The sequence below is a fragment of the Gymnodraco acuticeps genome, unplaced genomic scaffold, assembly GCF_902827175.1.
Source record: "Gymnodraco acuticeps unplaced genomic scaffold, fGymAcu1.1, whole genome shotgun sequence".
Taxonomy (NCBI): Eukaryota; Metazoa; Chordata; class Actinopteri; order Perciformes; family Bathydraconidae; genus Gymnodraco; species Gymnodraco acuticeps.
The window spans coordinates 65,773-82,887 of NW_022989957.1; the positions used below are offsets into that span (position 1 = coordinate 65,773).

Sequence of the window (17,115 nt, forward strand, 5' to 3'; positions counted from 1 at the left end):
TGTTTTTTTCGGGGGCAGGCCCTTTTTCCAGTTTAGAGCAATAGCCCCTCCAAATGTCTGTGCACGTCCCTGCTTGGCAGTACAGGCGGCTGCGGCAGTCCTTACTCATGTGTCCAACAGCTAAACAACCAAAACAAGCACCCTTTTCTTTCAGAAAACTAATTTTCTCTGTGTGCATCATCCTCTCCATTTTGTAGCATGTCTCCAACTTGTGATCCTCTTCACACAGCAGACAAGATATCCTTCTTGGCCTATACGGTAGGCAGAGTTGGGTTGTAACGGAATACATGTAACGGCGTTACGTAATCAGAATACAAAAATCAAGTAACTGTATTCAGCTCGCGTTACATTTGAAAAACGAGTAATCTGATTACAGTTACTTTCGTAAACCTGAAGTGAATACATTTTGGATTACTTATTGGAATTATTGGTGGAAAGATTTCCTCACAACATGTAATATTCATTACTAAAGGTACAGCCGAATCATCACAGTCCACAAAACCTATTACCGCCGCAGATGGACCAAAAAAGCGTTTGAAAAAAAATCGCTGGTCCGCTCAGTGAAACAATAACAACGAAACATGGAGGAACACAAGTCTGCGTTTAAATCGCGTGTGTGTGGTTAAAACACATCAGCCTGCGGTCGCTCTGTCTTTAGCCTTACCAATGATTATTTCTGAAGGTAAACACGGTGAAGGCGGTGCGTGAAAGGCACTGCGTGCTCGTCTTCTCAGAGGCTGAGTTAACCCTCCCGCTGCCTCCTGGCGCTGCAGAGATGTCATGAAGTGAAGGAGGTGTTCCTTCTATAAAACAGCTGTGGGCAGCAGATACTGTGAGTGTCACGGACATGAATTCATAGCTCAAGGCAGACTGGTGCACACACTCTCCTGTTTTACCAATCCGGTGCTTAAAAAAATATAGCTCTACACCCCTGGCCGTAATGTCCTTAAAATGAAGTCCGAGTTTGACATTTTAATTCATGTCCTGCCAACACTGGCAGGACAGAAGGCGACACGCTCGTTCTAAGCCGTGTCCCTCACTCCTCACATCCCAAGCTGCATCCCCAAAAAGTTAATTATGTTGTTACATCGTTTCAGATGTTATGTTTCAGTTGTGCTCTTGATAAGCCATTAAAACAGTAAAAACACATTCCTTTTGCTTTTTGTGTCTCCTGTACACCAAAACATATCTGTGATGGAAAAAGAAAGTAATCCAAAAGTAATCTAAAAGTAATCTGATTACGTTACTTTTTTAAGACACGTAACTGTAACTGTATTCGGATTACTTTCAGAGCCATGTAATCAGTAATCAGTAACTGATTACATTTACAAAGTAACCCTCCCAACCCTGACGGTAGGCTATTCTCCTTTTGCTTTTCAGGAGCAGTTCCACGATTGACAGCTTCAACGGAAGGAGCAAAACTGCTTCCTTTCTGGTGGCTGCGAGGCTGTGATATGTTGTTTCCACTTATGTATTTTGGTGAAGAGATGGATGTGTCTTGAATGTTTCCAAACAGCGGATCAGAGGCAATAGATACTTGTCGCTCAACAAACTTGACAGTATCGCTGAAACTTGCTTGACGATGTTGCCTCTCCTGTAGCTCGTAAGCAAGGTTTCTCCATCTTTCCCTCATTTTATAGGGCAACTTTAAGATCATTGCCCGCATGTTAGTTGGCATATTCATCTCTGACATGTAGCTTATGTCCTCCATGGCATTGCAGCAAACACGGAGAAACAAAGAAAAAGCTTGCAAAGCTTTAACATCCTCTGCTTTCACTGGTGTCCATCCAAGCGCTTGCTCCATGTATGCAGTGGCTATTATTTGTTGATTTCCAAAGCGTTCTCTCAAAAGTGTCTTTGCTCTTTGGTATCCCCTGTCGGGTGGCATGTGTTGACAGCTTTTAACCAGTTCTTTGGGTTGTCCCTTGGTGTATTGTTCCAAAAAGTAAAGGCAATCAACATTGTTAGCAGTCTTTGCTTCCACTCCATGTTCAAATGCTCGTATGAATGCACTATACTCCAAAGGGTCTCCATCAAAGGTTGGTATTTCTCTTGGTGGCAGTGACAATGTTGACTTGCTGCACCAGCAGAGCTGTGATATCATTTTGCCTTTGCATGATGTTGATAATGTTGCCTTGATTCACGTTACTTTGCACTGAACCTGTATGTTGGTTGGTTTCCTGCACCAAATGTGTGTCAAGATCATGAGTGACTTGTGTGGCAGGGAATGTCTGCTGACATACTTGAGATGACGTGGGATTGAGTTCATAGGCTTTAGATCCATTTCCTTCTGGTATTGTCGTTGCTGTGAATGCCTCCATTGGCAATAGAGTGTTACTGCCACCTACTGATGGATGATGCAACTGCTGGTTTGAATCTTTGGGGCGCGCACCCATTGACAGAGCAAAGTGCCTATCCTCTTCTGTAGGATTATGGTACTGCAAGTTTGCATCCTTGTGCAGTGTCCACTGACACTACAGCTCTGCTGCCCCCTGTTGGCTAGGGGTTGAACTGACCTTCTGAACCTTGTGGGATGAATTCTGTAGCAGAGGGTCTAAGAGAGATTTTCCTTTTGGCTCTGTCTAGATATGAACTCATTCCATTTGAATCAGCCCTTGAGCTTTGAACCTCAGATCCTCTGTACCTGAGCACATTGGCCTTTGCTGTATAGGCAGCAATTCTACTTTGGAATTCAAGCCACTCCTTGCGTTGTCTGATCTGCTCCTCTTCACACTTTCTGGCTGCTGCGAGGCTGTCCTCTTCACACTTTCTGGCTGCTGCGAGGCTAAGCTCTTCACACTCCAGTGCATGTTTTTCTTTGAGGATAGCCGCCATAGCACTGAGAGCAGCCGCTTCAGCCTCCGCCTTGATACATGCAGACGAGATGGATGATATGTTGGACCTCTGGCTGGAGCGGCCAGCTGATGTGCATGCTCTTCTGGTTACATTAGAAACGCTGTCATTTGGACAGATATCATCAATTACCACATTTTGGTTGCAGCGTTGACATTTACTACATCATCATCAATAGGATGTGTAAATTGCTCCTTTGTAGTTTGCAACCACCTTTCCATTTTATTCATCATTTCTCGATTGCCGTGCATTCGTGTTTCAAACCATTCATTTTGTTTTATAACTTCATCCTCTGGTATTAATGGATTCAGTGACTCATGCAACTCATTTAATTTCATCATTGTTTTCACAAACATTTCACATGGATTCCACCTCAGACACATTTTGGCTTGAAAGTATCAACTGTTCAACATCCTTTGTTAATTTATGCAGTTTCTTTATCCTTGAATTCCTTTCATGTTGAATTGAAGCTATTTTTAATTCCAATGCTTTAACAGTGAGTTTAGGCTGTCTTTTACCGAGCCCACTCCCTGTATCACTTTGAGTGGCAGGCGCTTTAGGCCGACTCCCCTCTTGACTCATTTTGACAGTAACGCAGCAGCTGCAGGAGGTTTTATTTTAGAGTTGTTGCAGGATTGACCTTTATCCTGATCTGAGAAGGTCTTTCACAGCTTGTAACAATTCTGAACGATCCTACCGTAGTTCCTCGTGGCTTTCACAGCGCAGTGGCGCCAGCAGGGGGGGGCATGGCCACCCTGATATATTTGTTGGCCCCCCCACACACACACCGCCTCGCCAGTCACGTATGCGTAGTTTATCTGATATTTAACAACAAATACACAGCCAGCGAGTCGCTTGATTTGAGCTTCCAACGCTCATACTGCAGCCCCTCCCTCTCCCTCTGCTACCATGGTAACACTCTGATACTCGGCGCACCACTCTGATACTCGCGCGCCCCACTCTGATACTCGCGTGCACCACTCTGAGATTCGCACAGACAGCAGCAGGTTGCAGCAAAACGTTTCTTTCTACTGACTGGACTTCTAGAAGGTAAGTCGTATACGTGCGTTGCCTGTTAAGCCCCACAACACTTTAGGCTTTAGTGTGTTAGGTTGCAAAAAACGGAGATATGCTAACCTTTAGCTGTTATTCTGATAAAAAATTGTGTTCAATGGCATTAAAACGAGAAAAACGCTGGAAGACCTGGAAAAGAGGCTCTGGGCTCAGTAAAGGCTGGCTAGACTTCAGGTATAATTTGTCTGTAAACACACTTTGGCAGCTATTCTAGTTAGCGTTAGTTTAGCTTGCTAAGCTAACGTTAGCTGATGTTGGTATGCTGGGCTGGTGTAATGCGTAGGCTACTATTAATCACTGCTGTGTGTAATGTCAATTTGCAGAAAATGAAGAGAAAGTCAACAGACATATCTTCTTATTTTAAGAAGAAGATGAATAAAGGAGAGACAGAGCTGGCAGGGGAGCAGCAGCATAGGACTAGTGAGGAGATGGCCATACATGCTAGAAAGTACATGTGGAACTCTGTTTTGTAAAAGTGAAACTAAAACCCAAGTACAGCTTTATTAATGTGATTGTGACCTTTTTAATCATTTAAGTCTTCTACACACTTTAGGTCTGCAGCTCCTTCAAAATGAAACGAGAATCTATGCAGTTTTTCCTCTTCTGTGTTCTGAGGTTATGAGCCGACCATTAGTCAAGTTTGTTTTCATAATGTTCTGTATGCTAATTAAAAAAAAGGGTAACCAGTTTGTTGATAAAGTATATACATTCAAACAAATGGAATACAAGCTATATGTATTACTCTCACCACAGTGGCCTAGGTTACCCTTCAACACCTCATACAGCGGCCGCATAATGTGGGCGGCCGGGCAATGAAACGGTGGTAGAAAGTCACCATCCCCAGGAACTCATGGAGCGACCAGGCTGTGTGCGGGCGAGGAAACGCCGCAACAGCCTCAACCTTCGCCGGCAGTGGTGCTGCACGGCCTTTGGTGACGCGATGTCCGAGGAAGTCAATGTCAAACACCCCAAATAGGCACTTTGCAGTCTGAACCCGGGAAGTGGCGCAGGAACGGCTCCATAAACAAAATCCGGGGATCCCCCCCCCCCCAGCAGATTCAGCATTTTCTCCATGAGCTGAGATGGCTTGCTGTCTCCTAGGCCTTGAATGTCAAGAATCTGGCGGGCCCTCTCCTTAGCAGATAAGCTAAATGTCTTAAGGAGAAGGGCCTTAATCGCCTCATATTTGCCATGGCGTGGGGGGTCTGCGATAAATCCAACCAACCTAGACAACGTGGAGCTCCCCAGCGGCGCGCTGCTGCCAACTGGAAATATTTCAAGTCCCTGTCACGGACCTGTCGGCAGGTAAAGTGTGCCTCCACGTGTGCGAACCACGCTACAGCGGCATGCTCCCAAAACTCCGGCAGTTTAACATAAACATCGCGATCAGCCATGTTCATTAAGTCTTCGGAATCTATCACGAAAACGTCAGGGTCACCAGTGTAGAGCCGATGAAAGGGAGTCAGAGGTGGTGTGTTCAGTATGGAACTCCACACTTTATTTCCCATTAGCATGAAGACAAGGTAAGCACATCTGCTTGCTACTACATGTCAAGCTAGTATGACAACCTACACACGGTACCTTCACTAACTGGTCCGTGTTGCAACACAATAATACCGCGACCCTTCTGTTTCTTTCTTTATAACACTTAATTTGTGATATCAATGCATGTCTGTCTTCATCCAACTTTTCATGCCACCTCTCGATTCCTTTTTTCCTAAAACACTGAAACACAATGTAGGCTACAGTACAGGCACAGTTGTTCATTTTTAAGGCCCTTATGTTCCCTTTCAGCACCTCGTGGGATGTTACCCAACAGAAATGCACATCTACAACACCTCTGTGGAGTCTTAGCAAACAATGACTGAGTTCAACTAACTCAATAGATGACTTTTAATGAGGGAAGGGAATTTAAGGAATAGCACTGATGTTAGCACTGACGTTATTATTCTGAATAAAGTCCCCAATAAATGCCCAATTACTTCTTTTTTTTAAATCTACATTGACCAAGTGTCCAGTGTCTAAAAGGTTTGTTATTGATATCACTAATAAGATACAGACACATTGTTCATTTTGGTATTTGTCGAGATTTGTTGGTATACAAATATAGAATAAAGGAATGACTTCATAACAAAAAGTACACAGGTACAAATACTCAAATACATCCTCACACTGCTACAATAGCTACGACATTTCATGTTTACACCCACAATATGGAAGTGTAGGACAGAATAAACACTATTGATTTTTGCTGTCTTCAAATGTTACTGGCTATTCTGTTGTCTTTGTTGCATCAGAGTTGCAGAGTTATTGCCTAAGTGCAGTCACCTCTAACGTTTGCTCAGCTTGTTTCTTTGATAACTTAAAACCCATAGGTTTGAACCAGGAGCCAAATCATCCCCAGAGCTCTCATGCAATCCAAAAAAGTAAGTACATTTGAGTAAAATCATTGTTGCGATGTAATAAAATATACTGCCAATGATGAAGATAAAAACATACATATGATATACAGGTGTAGAAACTAAAAGCAGTTTCACAGAGAGAACAGTTGTGATTATATGGAGCTACCTGACTTGCCGGTACAGGTCTTGTCATCGTTTTGTACATTTTCCCAGCTGTCAATGTGATATTGCGCAATGGAACCTGCGTGACTGTTACAGAAATGTGCATTCAAGGAGCTACTCATTCAGTTTGTTGATCACGAGCCAATATCTTGTTTTCCTCGCCTGGCCTGCAGCAGGAAGTCACATGTGTGGTGTGGTTTCACTTTTAAACAGAGCAGAAACAGACAGAAGTAATGGACAGACTGAGGTGTGTGCTGCTGGTGCTCTGCGTACAACTCTCCTGGACTCAAATACACACTCTGGATCCAGGTAACGCAGGAGCCAGGGTTAAGCCTGGACATATCAATGAAATATTGTCGTTATTTTACCCACAATTTCTAATTAAGGACAGCATAATAGAGATATATTGCCAAATAATTGAAGTGCAATGTCATGAATTTGGTAGACCTGATTTGCCAGGTTCTGTTTCCTTATATTATGTATTAATCTCAATCAGGAAGCTTTCAATGTAATTTTTTCAGGAAGTATGACTCAATCAAATATTGAAGGTAAATCATGTGTTGAAACCTCTCTAACTGTGATGAGGAAGTGACAGAGCTGTGTTGTGATTCTCCACAGCCACCCTGCGTTTCGTGGTGCTCGGGGACTGGGGGGGTATTCCTCTGCCTCCGTACTACACCCCCCACGAGGAGGCTGTGGCTGGGGAGCTGGACAGGCTGGCCCGCAACGAGGGGGTGGACTTTGTGCTCAGCCTGGGAGATCACTTCTACTTCGATGGTGTGAAGAGTGTGGATGACCCTCGCTTTAAGGTCAGATCACTGAGCAAACACTGTGAGGTTGAGACATATATGTGATAAGGCTGAAGTCATATCAATGGAAGCCCTACAGTGGCACATTTAAAAGAGATGTAGGCCTAATGGAAATGTTTCATCCACAGTACACATATGAAGGGGTTTTCTCCCAGGCTTCTCTGCTGGATATCCCATGGTACCTCACTGCAGGAAACCACGACCACAGGGGCAACATCTCCGCTCAGATCGCTTACTCCAACAAATCCAAGCGATGGTAAATATCTAACAACATTATTTCATTTGAAACAGGAATGAAAAGCATCCCACTGTGCACTTAATTCATAATTAGTCTTCCCACCCTTCTATTATAATGAATTTAAAATGTGGTTGCATTCTCTTTCTACATTTTCTTGTGGGACGCTTATTAAAAAATAATAATAATAATAATATTTTTCAAGCTCAGAAACATATATGTAATTGTTAACGACTGTAGGCCTATGTACAAATGTAATCTCAATGTTGAATCAAAATACAAAATATTATTTATTTTTTTAATTTAACATGTTTTTAAATTCAAACATAGCGGCGATAACACAAACCAGGTTGTTTCACATACATTTCTGTATCAAATGTGTGAAAGTGAGCTAAATATTTATGATATATCAGCTGCAAAATTGTAAAATCATCAATACATTTGGCACCCAAAACCCTGCTTCCTATATTTTCTATCAATATATAATTTGATATAACTTTAAAAACTTGTTTGTGTTTGTAGGAATTTCCCAGGTCTGTATTACGAGCTGCAGTTCGCTGTCCCCCACACCAATGTGTCGGTGGGCGTCCTGATGATCGACACCGTGGTGTTGTGTGGGAACACGTACGACCAGGCGCAGCCTTCAGGACCCGAGTACCCCTCAGCCGCAGAGCAGCAGTGGGGCTGGATCTCAGATAAACTGGCCAGCAGCAAGTGAGACACTGAATAATAAGAATAATTATAAAAGGCACTAACTAGTCAGTGAGCATTTAGACGGTGGCACATTTTGTCATTGCCAAAAAAAAAATGTGTGAAGGAAAAACAGAAAGGAGAAAAAAAGAATTAAGAAAATAAATAATATATAAAAAATATCCTACGTAGAAAACTAATTATGAAACTATTACGACTGAAATTAATTACAAATAATGTACATGTGCCTATATATTCCCTTCTCTCAGGTCAGACTATGTTGTGGTGGCTGGTCATTATCCCGTGTGGTCCGTCGGCCATCATGGACCCACTTCCTGTCTGGTGAAAAGACTGAGGCCCCTCCTGAAGAAGTTCAACGTCACGGTGTACCTGAGCGGCCACGACCACAACATACAGGTACACAAACAATACTGTGTACGTGGAAATGTGTCCATAATTCACATTACACCTTTGACACTATCGTCCTACCACAGTTCATCAGAGAGGATGATGGGAGTTCCTATGCAGTGAGTGGCAGTGGGACGGTTAGTGACACCGCCACCACTCACAAAGGGAGCGTCCCCCCGTCCTGGCAGCTGTACTCCAGCCCTGTGAACCACACCGTGGGGGGGCTGGCTTACTTCCAGGTCAGCGAGCATCACATGACGCTCAGCTTCATGCAGACAGACGGGAAGTGTGTGTACCAGGCGGAGCTGCAGAAGCGCACGCCATGAGGGACTGCACCAATCATCAGCTTTATTGAAGAGACTCAAGGTCCATTTTTAAAAGACATACAACTCTCAAATCAATCATGTGTTCTGCAGTAAGACTCAGGAAAGACAATCAGGGTATTTGTAAAAGTTATGTAGTGTGTGTACATATTACACTATGTTTTCTATATATTGACACACATTGCATTGTGTGCATCCCACAATGCTCTAATTAGCAATGCAAAATGTGTATCATTTATTATTTCAGTATGACTTAATTGGTTCCCTTTTATGGGAAAATACTTATCAAAGTCTGTAAATGAATGTTTCTTGTTGCACTCAAAAACCTAAAATGTATTAAAATCGTTTTTTTAAATGTTTTCAGCTTTTCCTTTCTTTGAAGGCACCTTGTGGAGAAACAAAAGTAATTTGGACATATCAAAATATAAAGCAAGAAAGAATAACCTATAGAATATGATTACTTTAGCTGCCTGTCTTTTTAAATGATCTTTGTAATGTTTTATGTCATCGATGTATAAGATGACCCTGACCCCTGGCCATAACAAAAACAGGTTAGTCGAACAATAACTTCTTTATTCTTCCTTTCTACATGAACCTTTGGTGGCTGGAAATCTATATATTACATTACATGTTACTTGTTAGACGCTTTTATCCAAAGCGACTTACATACTCAATACTATGGGCAATCCCCACAGGAGCAATTTGGGGTGAAGTGTCTCAGGGACACAACGACATGCTGACTGCAGTGGGACTCGAACTTGCTATCCTCTGATTCAAAGATCAGCGCACTAATCCACTGCGCCACACGCCTCCAATACGCCTATCATATATGGTCCTTCCCTAGTTTGTATTCTTCTTCCCTGCAGCCTGTACATCAGTGGACTAGTTTGAGACAAATGAAAACAACACCATTTCTGCAAAATATTTATTAGATTTCCAACATTTCACCACAATATAAAAGAATCCTCAACAATCTGAAGTAAAACAGCTAAAAATCAAATCATGTACACATATGTTAATCACAGTTAAAATAAATTAAGCATCAAATACAAAAATAATATAATCTAGATTGATTTCCCATAAAGTCTCCCAAAAGTTTCAAGTTGGAAAATACACTTAAAATGAAATAAATAAAATCAGTTGGTAGTGTTTATCTACAGTCAACAGTACCAGATATAAAAACAAGGAATGAAATATTACAGTTCAGCAGGACGATGAGTGTACAGTAGGTGTTGAAACAGTGTTGCTAAAGTCTCTTTTTCGGCAGCATAAAGTGAAAAAGAAATAAAATATGTCCAACATATTCAGAAGCAGTTTCATAGAAACTAAAGGATAGATTCCAGTGTTTGACATTACATCTGGATTAGATCTGCCCTCCTCACAAGAGCAGTGGAGTTGTACCGCATGTTCCCACAGTGTGTGTGTGTGTGTGTGTGTGTGTGTGTGTGTGTGCGTGCGTGTGTGTCTCTATACACGGTTGAGAGGCACTTCTTCTTTCTCCTTCTGCAGAGCGTTCTTCCTACGCTTGATGCAGACCACAGTGATGGCGATGATGAGGCCGATCAGCAGCAGGATGAGGAAGATGGCCGCAGCGATCACACCGATTGAATACACTGTGGAGACAAAACAAGACGTTACTTTAAAGAGCTTTGCTTAACATTAAAAACCTTTAAAAGATAGTAGGCAATGAAATATACACTAAAACAAAAATCCCCCTTAAGGTCAAAGGTCTTAAAGTGAAAGGCTGGTCTTTCTATATTTCTCTTAAGATATCTCTCAACCCATAACCAATTTACGCAAGATATCTATATTAGAATATCATTTTTCATTAGGGCTGAATGTGGGAGTCGTTGGCAACAAGAGAAAAACAGATCATATAAAAGACTCCCTCCTTCAGATGTCTTTGGGAAAACTCTGTGTAAGGTTGAGGTTTTGTCCTGAGGGTGGAGCCCTTATGGGAAATTTATTTTTGCTTTTCCACACACACACATACTGTATACACACCGATCAGCTCCCACTCAGAGGGGGTGTTGCTGAGTTGCATTTCTTATTATCCAAACAAAGAGACATGAGTCATCCCAACGTCCCAGCATCACATATGTGTTTGTATAAGTCTTTAATGCTTGGTGGCCGTCTGTTTGTCTTTTATTTAACTGAAGCAATGCTAACCACCCAGAAGGCACTTTCAGGAATATACCACCTACACATATATAAACGCTTATTGCTTCCACAAGAGGTTGCTGTTGGGTTTCTAAAAAAAATCTCAGCGCTTCACGAAAATGTTGCATACGGAGATTTTCCTGTGACCTTAGCTTTGAAAGGAGTTTGCACTAATAAACACAAGAACATCTACCACTATCAGCTAATGTTTAACATTTTCACACAACTTGCATTTGGATTTGCAATGTTCATTAATAAATGTTCATGTTTATTCCCATACGGAACAAATCTGAACAACAATAGTGTTGCATCCAATATCTATTTCTTAAAGATAAGCAAACACCTTTCCACTGACACTTTGAAGGTGGTGAAAAATACTCATAACGTGTGCATACATGCATTTTGCACAGGAGCAATTAGACACCCATGTTATACAATATCACTCCAATGTACAAAATGACAATCGGTGCGCAAGAAGCACAAGGATCTAACCGTTAACATGCAAATACATCGTGTTGAAGTTCCTTTAGACAGCAAGTAAATCACACAAGTATCTGTCAGACAGTTGATGTGTGATTATTACACAGGTTTCTACTTGTTAGTGACGCATTGTTCCTGTTTTCAACCTCTCAGAGAATCAGGACCTCACCTTCGAAGATGGACTGGTTGTCGTCCTTAGAGCACTGCGTCTGGCTCATCTCCCCCAGCTGTTTGTCCGTGTCTCTGCTGGGGATGTAGGCCTGCACGTTGAAGCAGTAGCTCTCCCCTCGGTCCAGATCCTTCACCTCTATCTCATTGCTCTTAGAGTATAACACTTTCTGCACACACACACAGAAGGAAAGAATTGAGTTTGCATCGTCCTTTCACTGTGTGTTTGAGGTGCACACTGTAATGCTGTCACTCACCTTGCCAGTGCTCTTATTTCTCCGGTAGGTGACTTTATACTGCAGCTGGTCGGAGAAGATGTCCCTGATGGTCTGCTGGTGGCCATCTTTGAAGAGGGCGGTGATTGGGTCGGACACGTACAGAGTGGTCTTCTTTTTGTCTTCGCCGACCTTCAGCTTGAAGTCAGGTCTGCCGATGTCAGCTGTGGAGAGACAGGGGGGTCAGTTTGTATGTCCGTCATTTCTACAATTGTATTTCATCGTATGGAACCTTATTATCTGTGATCATCACTTAAAGTCAGACAGGATCAAACAAATCATATCAAGATGATCTAAACAGATGATCTAAAAGGAGCTCAAACATTTAGATCAGTGGATAAATTAAGGAGCAACAAGTTCTAGATTGCAACAGCAAATGTTGCTAGAAATGCTACATCAAACAAGGAAGCTGCGTGCACACACAATTACAGGAAAGCTGGAATTATTATTGGAGTTCATTGTGAAATGTAACATTATTTAAGTGGCGGCTTCAAATATGCCCAAGGGGTTTTCTGCCTCCTTCTGCACTGTAATTTGTGCAAACAACAACAACAAACAGTAGATATAAGAAGCGGGACTAATCTAATAAAACATGTTTAAACTGAGTCGCTGACACTTCCTTCTCTGGCTGTGTGTCAGCTGTTTCCCTCTGCTGACCTGCATGAACATGTGCCTGAACAATGTGTTTGATAGAACTGTGCTGCACAGAGGGGAAATACAAATAAACAAGAACCTACTATCTTTGGAGGGGCAGAAGCGAGGCGAGGCGGTGTTGGGGAACTCTGTGAGCTCAGTGAGCTCCCTCAGCAGGGGGGTGGAGAGGACGTCCGCCGTGTAGCAGACATTCGGATCAGTGAGGGACGCGGACAGGTCACACACTGTGGCTGTGGACCGGATACAGTGAGGGTTCCTCTCCTTGTCCCTGCCAATCCTGAAACAGATGATCAGTCACATGACATGAGCGATGGATACAAGCTGTCTCAGACATCAGACGAGCGATAAAAGGAGCACTGACACAAGAAAAAACGAGTTTCTGTAAGTTATAACAAGGACTATTATTTAATTAATCTAGAACAAGAATGATTAATCAGAGATAAGTATAGAGGGGAGCAGCGTTTTAGTTGTTGCAATTTTCTTTATCATTTTGGTATGTTAATATCAAAGTATCACACCTTAGCTCCTGTGATACATCTATTTTAAACTGTAGCAAAAATGCACACACTCGAAGATAAAAAAGTTCCCATTGAAACTGATTTAAAGCACAATTTATAATCCCATGGCAAGTCCCACAAGTTTCCCACAAGTTTCCATTAGGAAAATCAATGTAGTCATGTTTGGCCCATGCTATTTAATGGATTGTTAAAATGATAATTTTCGGAAACCAATAAGGGCATTCTGGCTAAACACTGTAACGTTTTCTGACGCAGATATTTGTGCTCTAACGACTTAACAGCAACAATTTTAACGTGAGCCACAAAGGTAGCATTGTACTGTTCTTGCCTAATTCATTTTTCTCTTGTTGAATCAATAATGTCTGTGTGCTGTCTCGACTTTCTCTGGCTTGAAATCGACATTCCAGTATAATCTCAAACTGGATCAATAACTGGTTCTTATCGTGTCCTGCTGCCATTTATCTCTTAAGGTTACTCCGCGGTCACGTCAGGGAGAGTGCACTTTAGCGGATTTACTGACAACCCTAATGTGTCTTTTAGAAGAATACAATAAGCTGGAAATTAAGTGTAATGTTCTCAAAGGATGCAGGTGCAGTACTTACGCAGAGAACTCCACGGTGTAGGAGTAATTCGCTGAGGGCTTGGGCTCCCAGGTCAAAATGGTTTTGAAGTTGGTGGATCTCCAAGTGACATTCTGTGCTCGAGGATAGGAGCCTGAAAATTAAAGAGGACGTGTTAGATGCTATACAACATTTAGTTAGAAAGCAATACACCAAAAGTATTTTATCATCACTGATGTATACAATACCAAATACTTTCTATACATCAACAAATGAATGGACATCATCACAACTTTTAGTACAACCACCAAACCTAGTTATCAACACTTCTGTAATTCATCCTCATCAACAGCTACAATGTTCATTTTAAAACGTAATTGCATATACAAAGGACTTATTGACTTTCTTTAAAGAGAGCCTGGCATGAGAAATATGTCATAGCTCGTCAGCTTGCAAAAAACACTTTAAACATCCTACAGTATGATCCTTTTGGTTTTCCTTCCAAGCAGGGGTCAAGCCAATTATAGACCCTTTCCTTTTGATCTGTTTCTAGATATTGTTCCCATGAGATTAAGCCGCACATCCCAACAAACAATGCCATAAATAGGTCACTTGCTAACATGCATCTGATAAACATGCGCAGTGAAACGACTGGTACTTCCTGAGGAAAAAGCGGTGGAAACTCCAGTGTTTTGATATCAGCATACACTCAGACATGTGGTCTAAACATTAAGGGTCGCACATACTTTCGAAAGAGAAATCACACCATGATCTGAGAAGCAGAGATGTGTTTAATTCACCAGGCTTACAATGTGATAAAACACCACTCCCACTAATGTAAATAAGAGATGTGTGGTTATATATTTGTATGGACTGACAACTGCTGACTATCAGTATAACATGTTTCCAAACACAGTCTTTAAAGCTTGTCTTGGTCAAACTCCAAGTTAGTTAAGCATCGAAGGACCCAGAAAAAGAAAGTTGTTCCTGCACAGAGGGTTTAAAGGCTGCCCGGGGTTTCCAAAAATCAGAATGGATCCCAGATTTAGAAGCTGGGACAGTCCCACGGTCAGATACAATCGCCTAACTTTTCTAGTGTCCATGTTGTGGCCAAACCAATTATGTGCAAAAATGCTGTGTTACAGGTATTCTTAAATTAAAATGGTAACGTATATATTACATATTTATATCAGTCTCTGTCTCAACTACTTTTCACAATCTCTCAATTGCAGCACATATTGTTAAATGTACACCCAACTCAATATAAAAAACGAAAGTAGCCTCTGGTAACTGCACATGAGGTAGCCCTAGTGTGAACAGCTGCTCTGCAAAACCTCTTAAAACTCAAAAAAGTGATAAGAAAAAAATATGAACAGGCATTGCTGACGAAGAAAAACTATATCTGTATATAGATAATAAGTGAATAAAAAAGATAAGATTCTGCAAAGCCAGAGCATGCCTTGATGTTTCTACAGAATGACAAAAATATAAAGCCACACATGTTCTTATTGCAACAATATCATTTTATGATTTGACCTATTTATATTAATATTTTTCTTTTATTATTAATATCGACTATAATTTCTCATACTCCCCATACCATCACATTACAGTCACTGAAATCACACCTTGCTGTTGATGCTAGGAATAATCAGAGACAAAATAATTCAACATTATTTACTAAAATTGAATGTAATCCAATAATAGGACAATAGTGTATGAGCTGCTGGGACTCACCTGAGGCAGAGTGTGTGAGGAGAAAAATCACAAAGAGAGCTGCTGGGAGTCTGATCGTCACCATGTCGGTAATGTAGTCCAGGTTCAGAGTGTGTGTCTGTGGGCTCTGATCTCGGTGTGTGTTGTGTGTAAATCCTCTCGGTTCTCAGTCCACTCTGACAACGACCCACTGGTTATACTACTGTAAGAGCGAGGCGCGAGTCCATATAAGGAGCGCCGCCGCTGACGTCACCAGACGGGGACAGAGAGCGTGCCTGTCCCTCTGAGCTCATCCAGTTGCAGAGGTTTTCTCCTGGATTACAGCAATTTCCACTCAAAACTCAATCTGGAGGCAGAGCTATCCGTGCTTTAAATGCAAAGTAACAGACCTGGCATTTTCTGCGATGGACTAATGTGTCTGTCTGGCAAGATGAGTAAGATTAGGGGATTTAAACACTGATAACGTGCAAGTTAAAACGCTTTCCAATCTTACATATCATGTAAACAAATACATGTGTTATCCTGGCTCTAACGAATATTTATTATGGAAATTATAGTTAATTATAATTATTTTCAAATGTTTCAAATGTCTATAGCACCATATCATACAAAAGCAGTTCAGATGGCTTCACAAAAACAAAATAAAACGTCAAATTATTTCAGATTTATTAAAGATTACACATACAAATATATTTGTGTCGTAAATCTGTTAAGTAATCTAATTAAACACCCACTATATCTGCACTTCAGGGTCCTCAATGGTGGGTACAGGCCAGTTGTTAACATGATATCAGTTATTCAATCAGAACACTTTTTATCAAACTAACGCAGACTCGCCAAAAGCGTAACCCCGGACCTCCCCCGTTAGTTCTGTAGAAACTGTTTGTAGTGCTGACTAAACTGGGAGAGCTTCATGCCTGTTCTTGTGTTGGAACAATTCAAACATCAATGGGACTATTGCTCCATAACTGCACCCAACATAAATAACTGTGCTGTTTGGAACATATCATTATAATAAAAGGTACATAGTTCTCATTGGGTCATGATCTTCAGGCTTTGAACTTTATTTATCTCTCAGCAATCCATGTCACAACACCTTTTACATTCTCTGAGTTATACAAAAAGCCTGAGATCAAAGTTTACTTAAAGGCGAGGCCCAGGTTTATGAGTCAAGAGTCAACAGATAAACCCGAGCCAAGTCTTAAGATGAAGAGCTTTTATAATTCTCTCTTTATCTTCACCTATTAACACACAAGGAGTGCTTGAGTTTTGATAGAGATCACATCCAGTTGCTTAGACAAATAGAGATAAATAAATGGCACTTTTTTTCCAGGATGATGTGCTCACTTGAAAGAGACTTTACGTGCACCTACTCATCTAACTTTTCAAGCAGGCTGCACGCTTTGTTGACACATTTCTCCCATTCTTCAGTAGTAAAGTCGTCGGTGGTGTAGTCACGGTTTAAGGGACGGATGACATGCTTTGCAGTGGTATGCTGACCACATCACTATATATACTCTCGGCCCCCCAGTAGCCTTATTAGATCTCTCGTGATCACATCATTAGGGATCTGAGAGACTCAGCTCAGAGTGTGAGTCAGGATCTCCTCAGACCTCTTCGGTGGGTGA

General features: G+C 41.6%; 2 protein-coding genes across 5 annotated transcripts in view; one reads left to right on the forward strand and one right to left on the reverse strand.

The window, feature by feature from the left end:
• The window catches only part of f3a (coagulation factor IIIa), a 31,192-nt gene extending 15,508 nt beyond the window's left edge, over positions 1 to 15,684 (reverse strand). The window contains exons 1-6 of one of the 2 annotated variants that reach the window (XM_034210704.1): positions 15,509 to 15,684; positions 13,814 to 13,925; positions 12,777 to 12,970; positions 12,022 to 12,203; positions 11,766 to 11,934; positions 10,382 to 10,569 (exon numbers count right to left, since the gene is read on the reverse strand). In XM_034210704.1, the coding sequence (XP_034066595.1) occupies positions 10,424 to 10,569; positions 11,766 to 11,934; positions 12,022 to 12,203; positions 12,777 to 12,970; positions 13,814 to 13,925; positions 15,509 to 15,572 (867 nt within the window). In that variant the 5' untranslated portion in view covers positions 15,573 to 15,684 and the 3' untranslated portion in view covers positions 10,382 to 10,423. Of the gene's footprint in view, positions 1 to 9,867; positions 10,570 to 11,765; positions 11,935 to 12,021; positions 12,204 to 12,776; positions 12,971 to 13,813; positions 13,926 to 15,508 lie in introns of those variants that run through there. The other variant, XM_034210702.1, reaches the window with a different exon arrangement.
• acp5b (acid phosphatase 5b, tartrate resistant) lies at positions 1,973 to 9,314 on the forward strand. Of its 3 annotated transcripts, none has more exons than XM_034210699.1 (8): positions 1,973 to 2,039; positions 6,273 to 6,353; positions 6,705 to 6,800; positions 7,110 to 7,300; positions 7,429 to 7,556; positions 8,058 to 8,249; positions 8,495 to 8,642; positions 8,720 to 9,314. In XM_034210699.1, the coding sequence occupies exons 1-8, from the start codon at positions 1,988 to 1,990 to the stop codon at positions 8,957 to 8,959; spliced, it is 1,128 nt and encodes a 375-aa protein (XP_034066590.1). In that variant the 5' UTR covers positions 1,973 to 1,987; the 3' UTR covers positions 8,960 to 9,314. The 3 variants fall into 3 exon arrangements, with proteins under 3 accessions (XP_034066590.1, XP_034066591.1, XP_034066592.1); XM_034210700.1 differs by lacking the exon at positions 1,973 to 2,039 and adding an exon at positions 3,416 to 5,450 and having other exon boundaries at positions 6,303 to 6,353; XM_034210701.1 differs by lacking the exon at positions 1,973 to 2,039 and adding an exon at positions 3,416 to 3,903 and having other exon boundaries at positions 6,303 to 6,353.
• Positions 15,685 to 17,115: the final 1,431 nt, after the last annotated feature.

Coding starts and splice junctions, on each gene's coding strand:
- acp5b (XM_034210699.1), top strand. CDS start 1,988: ATGTTCAAATGCTCGTATGAATGCACTATACTCCAAAGGGTCTCCATC. Junction 7,557..8,057: donor TCCAACAAATCCAAGCGATG/GTAAATATCTAA, acceptor TTGTGTTTGTAG/GAATTTCCCAGGTCTGTATT. Junction 8,643..8,719: donor GCCACGACCACAACATACAG/GTACACAAACAA, acceptor GTCCTACCACAG/TTCATCAGAGAGGATGATGG.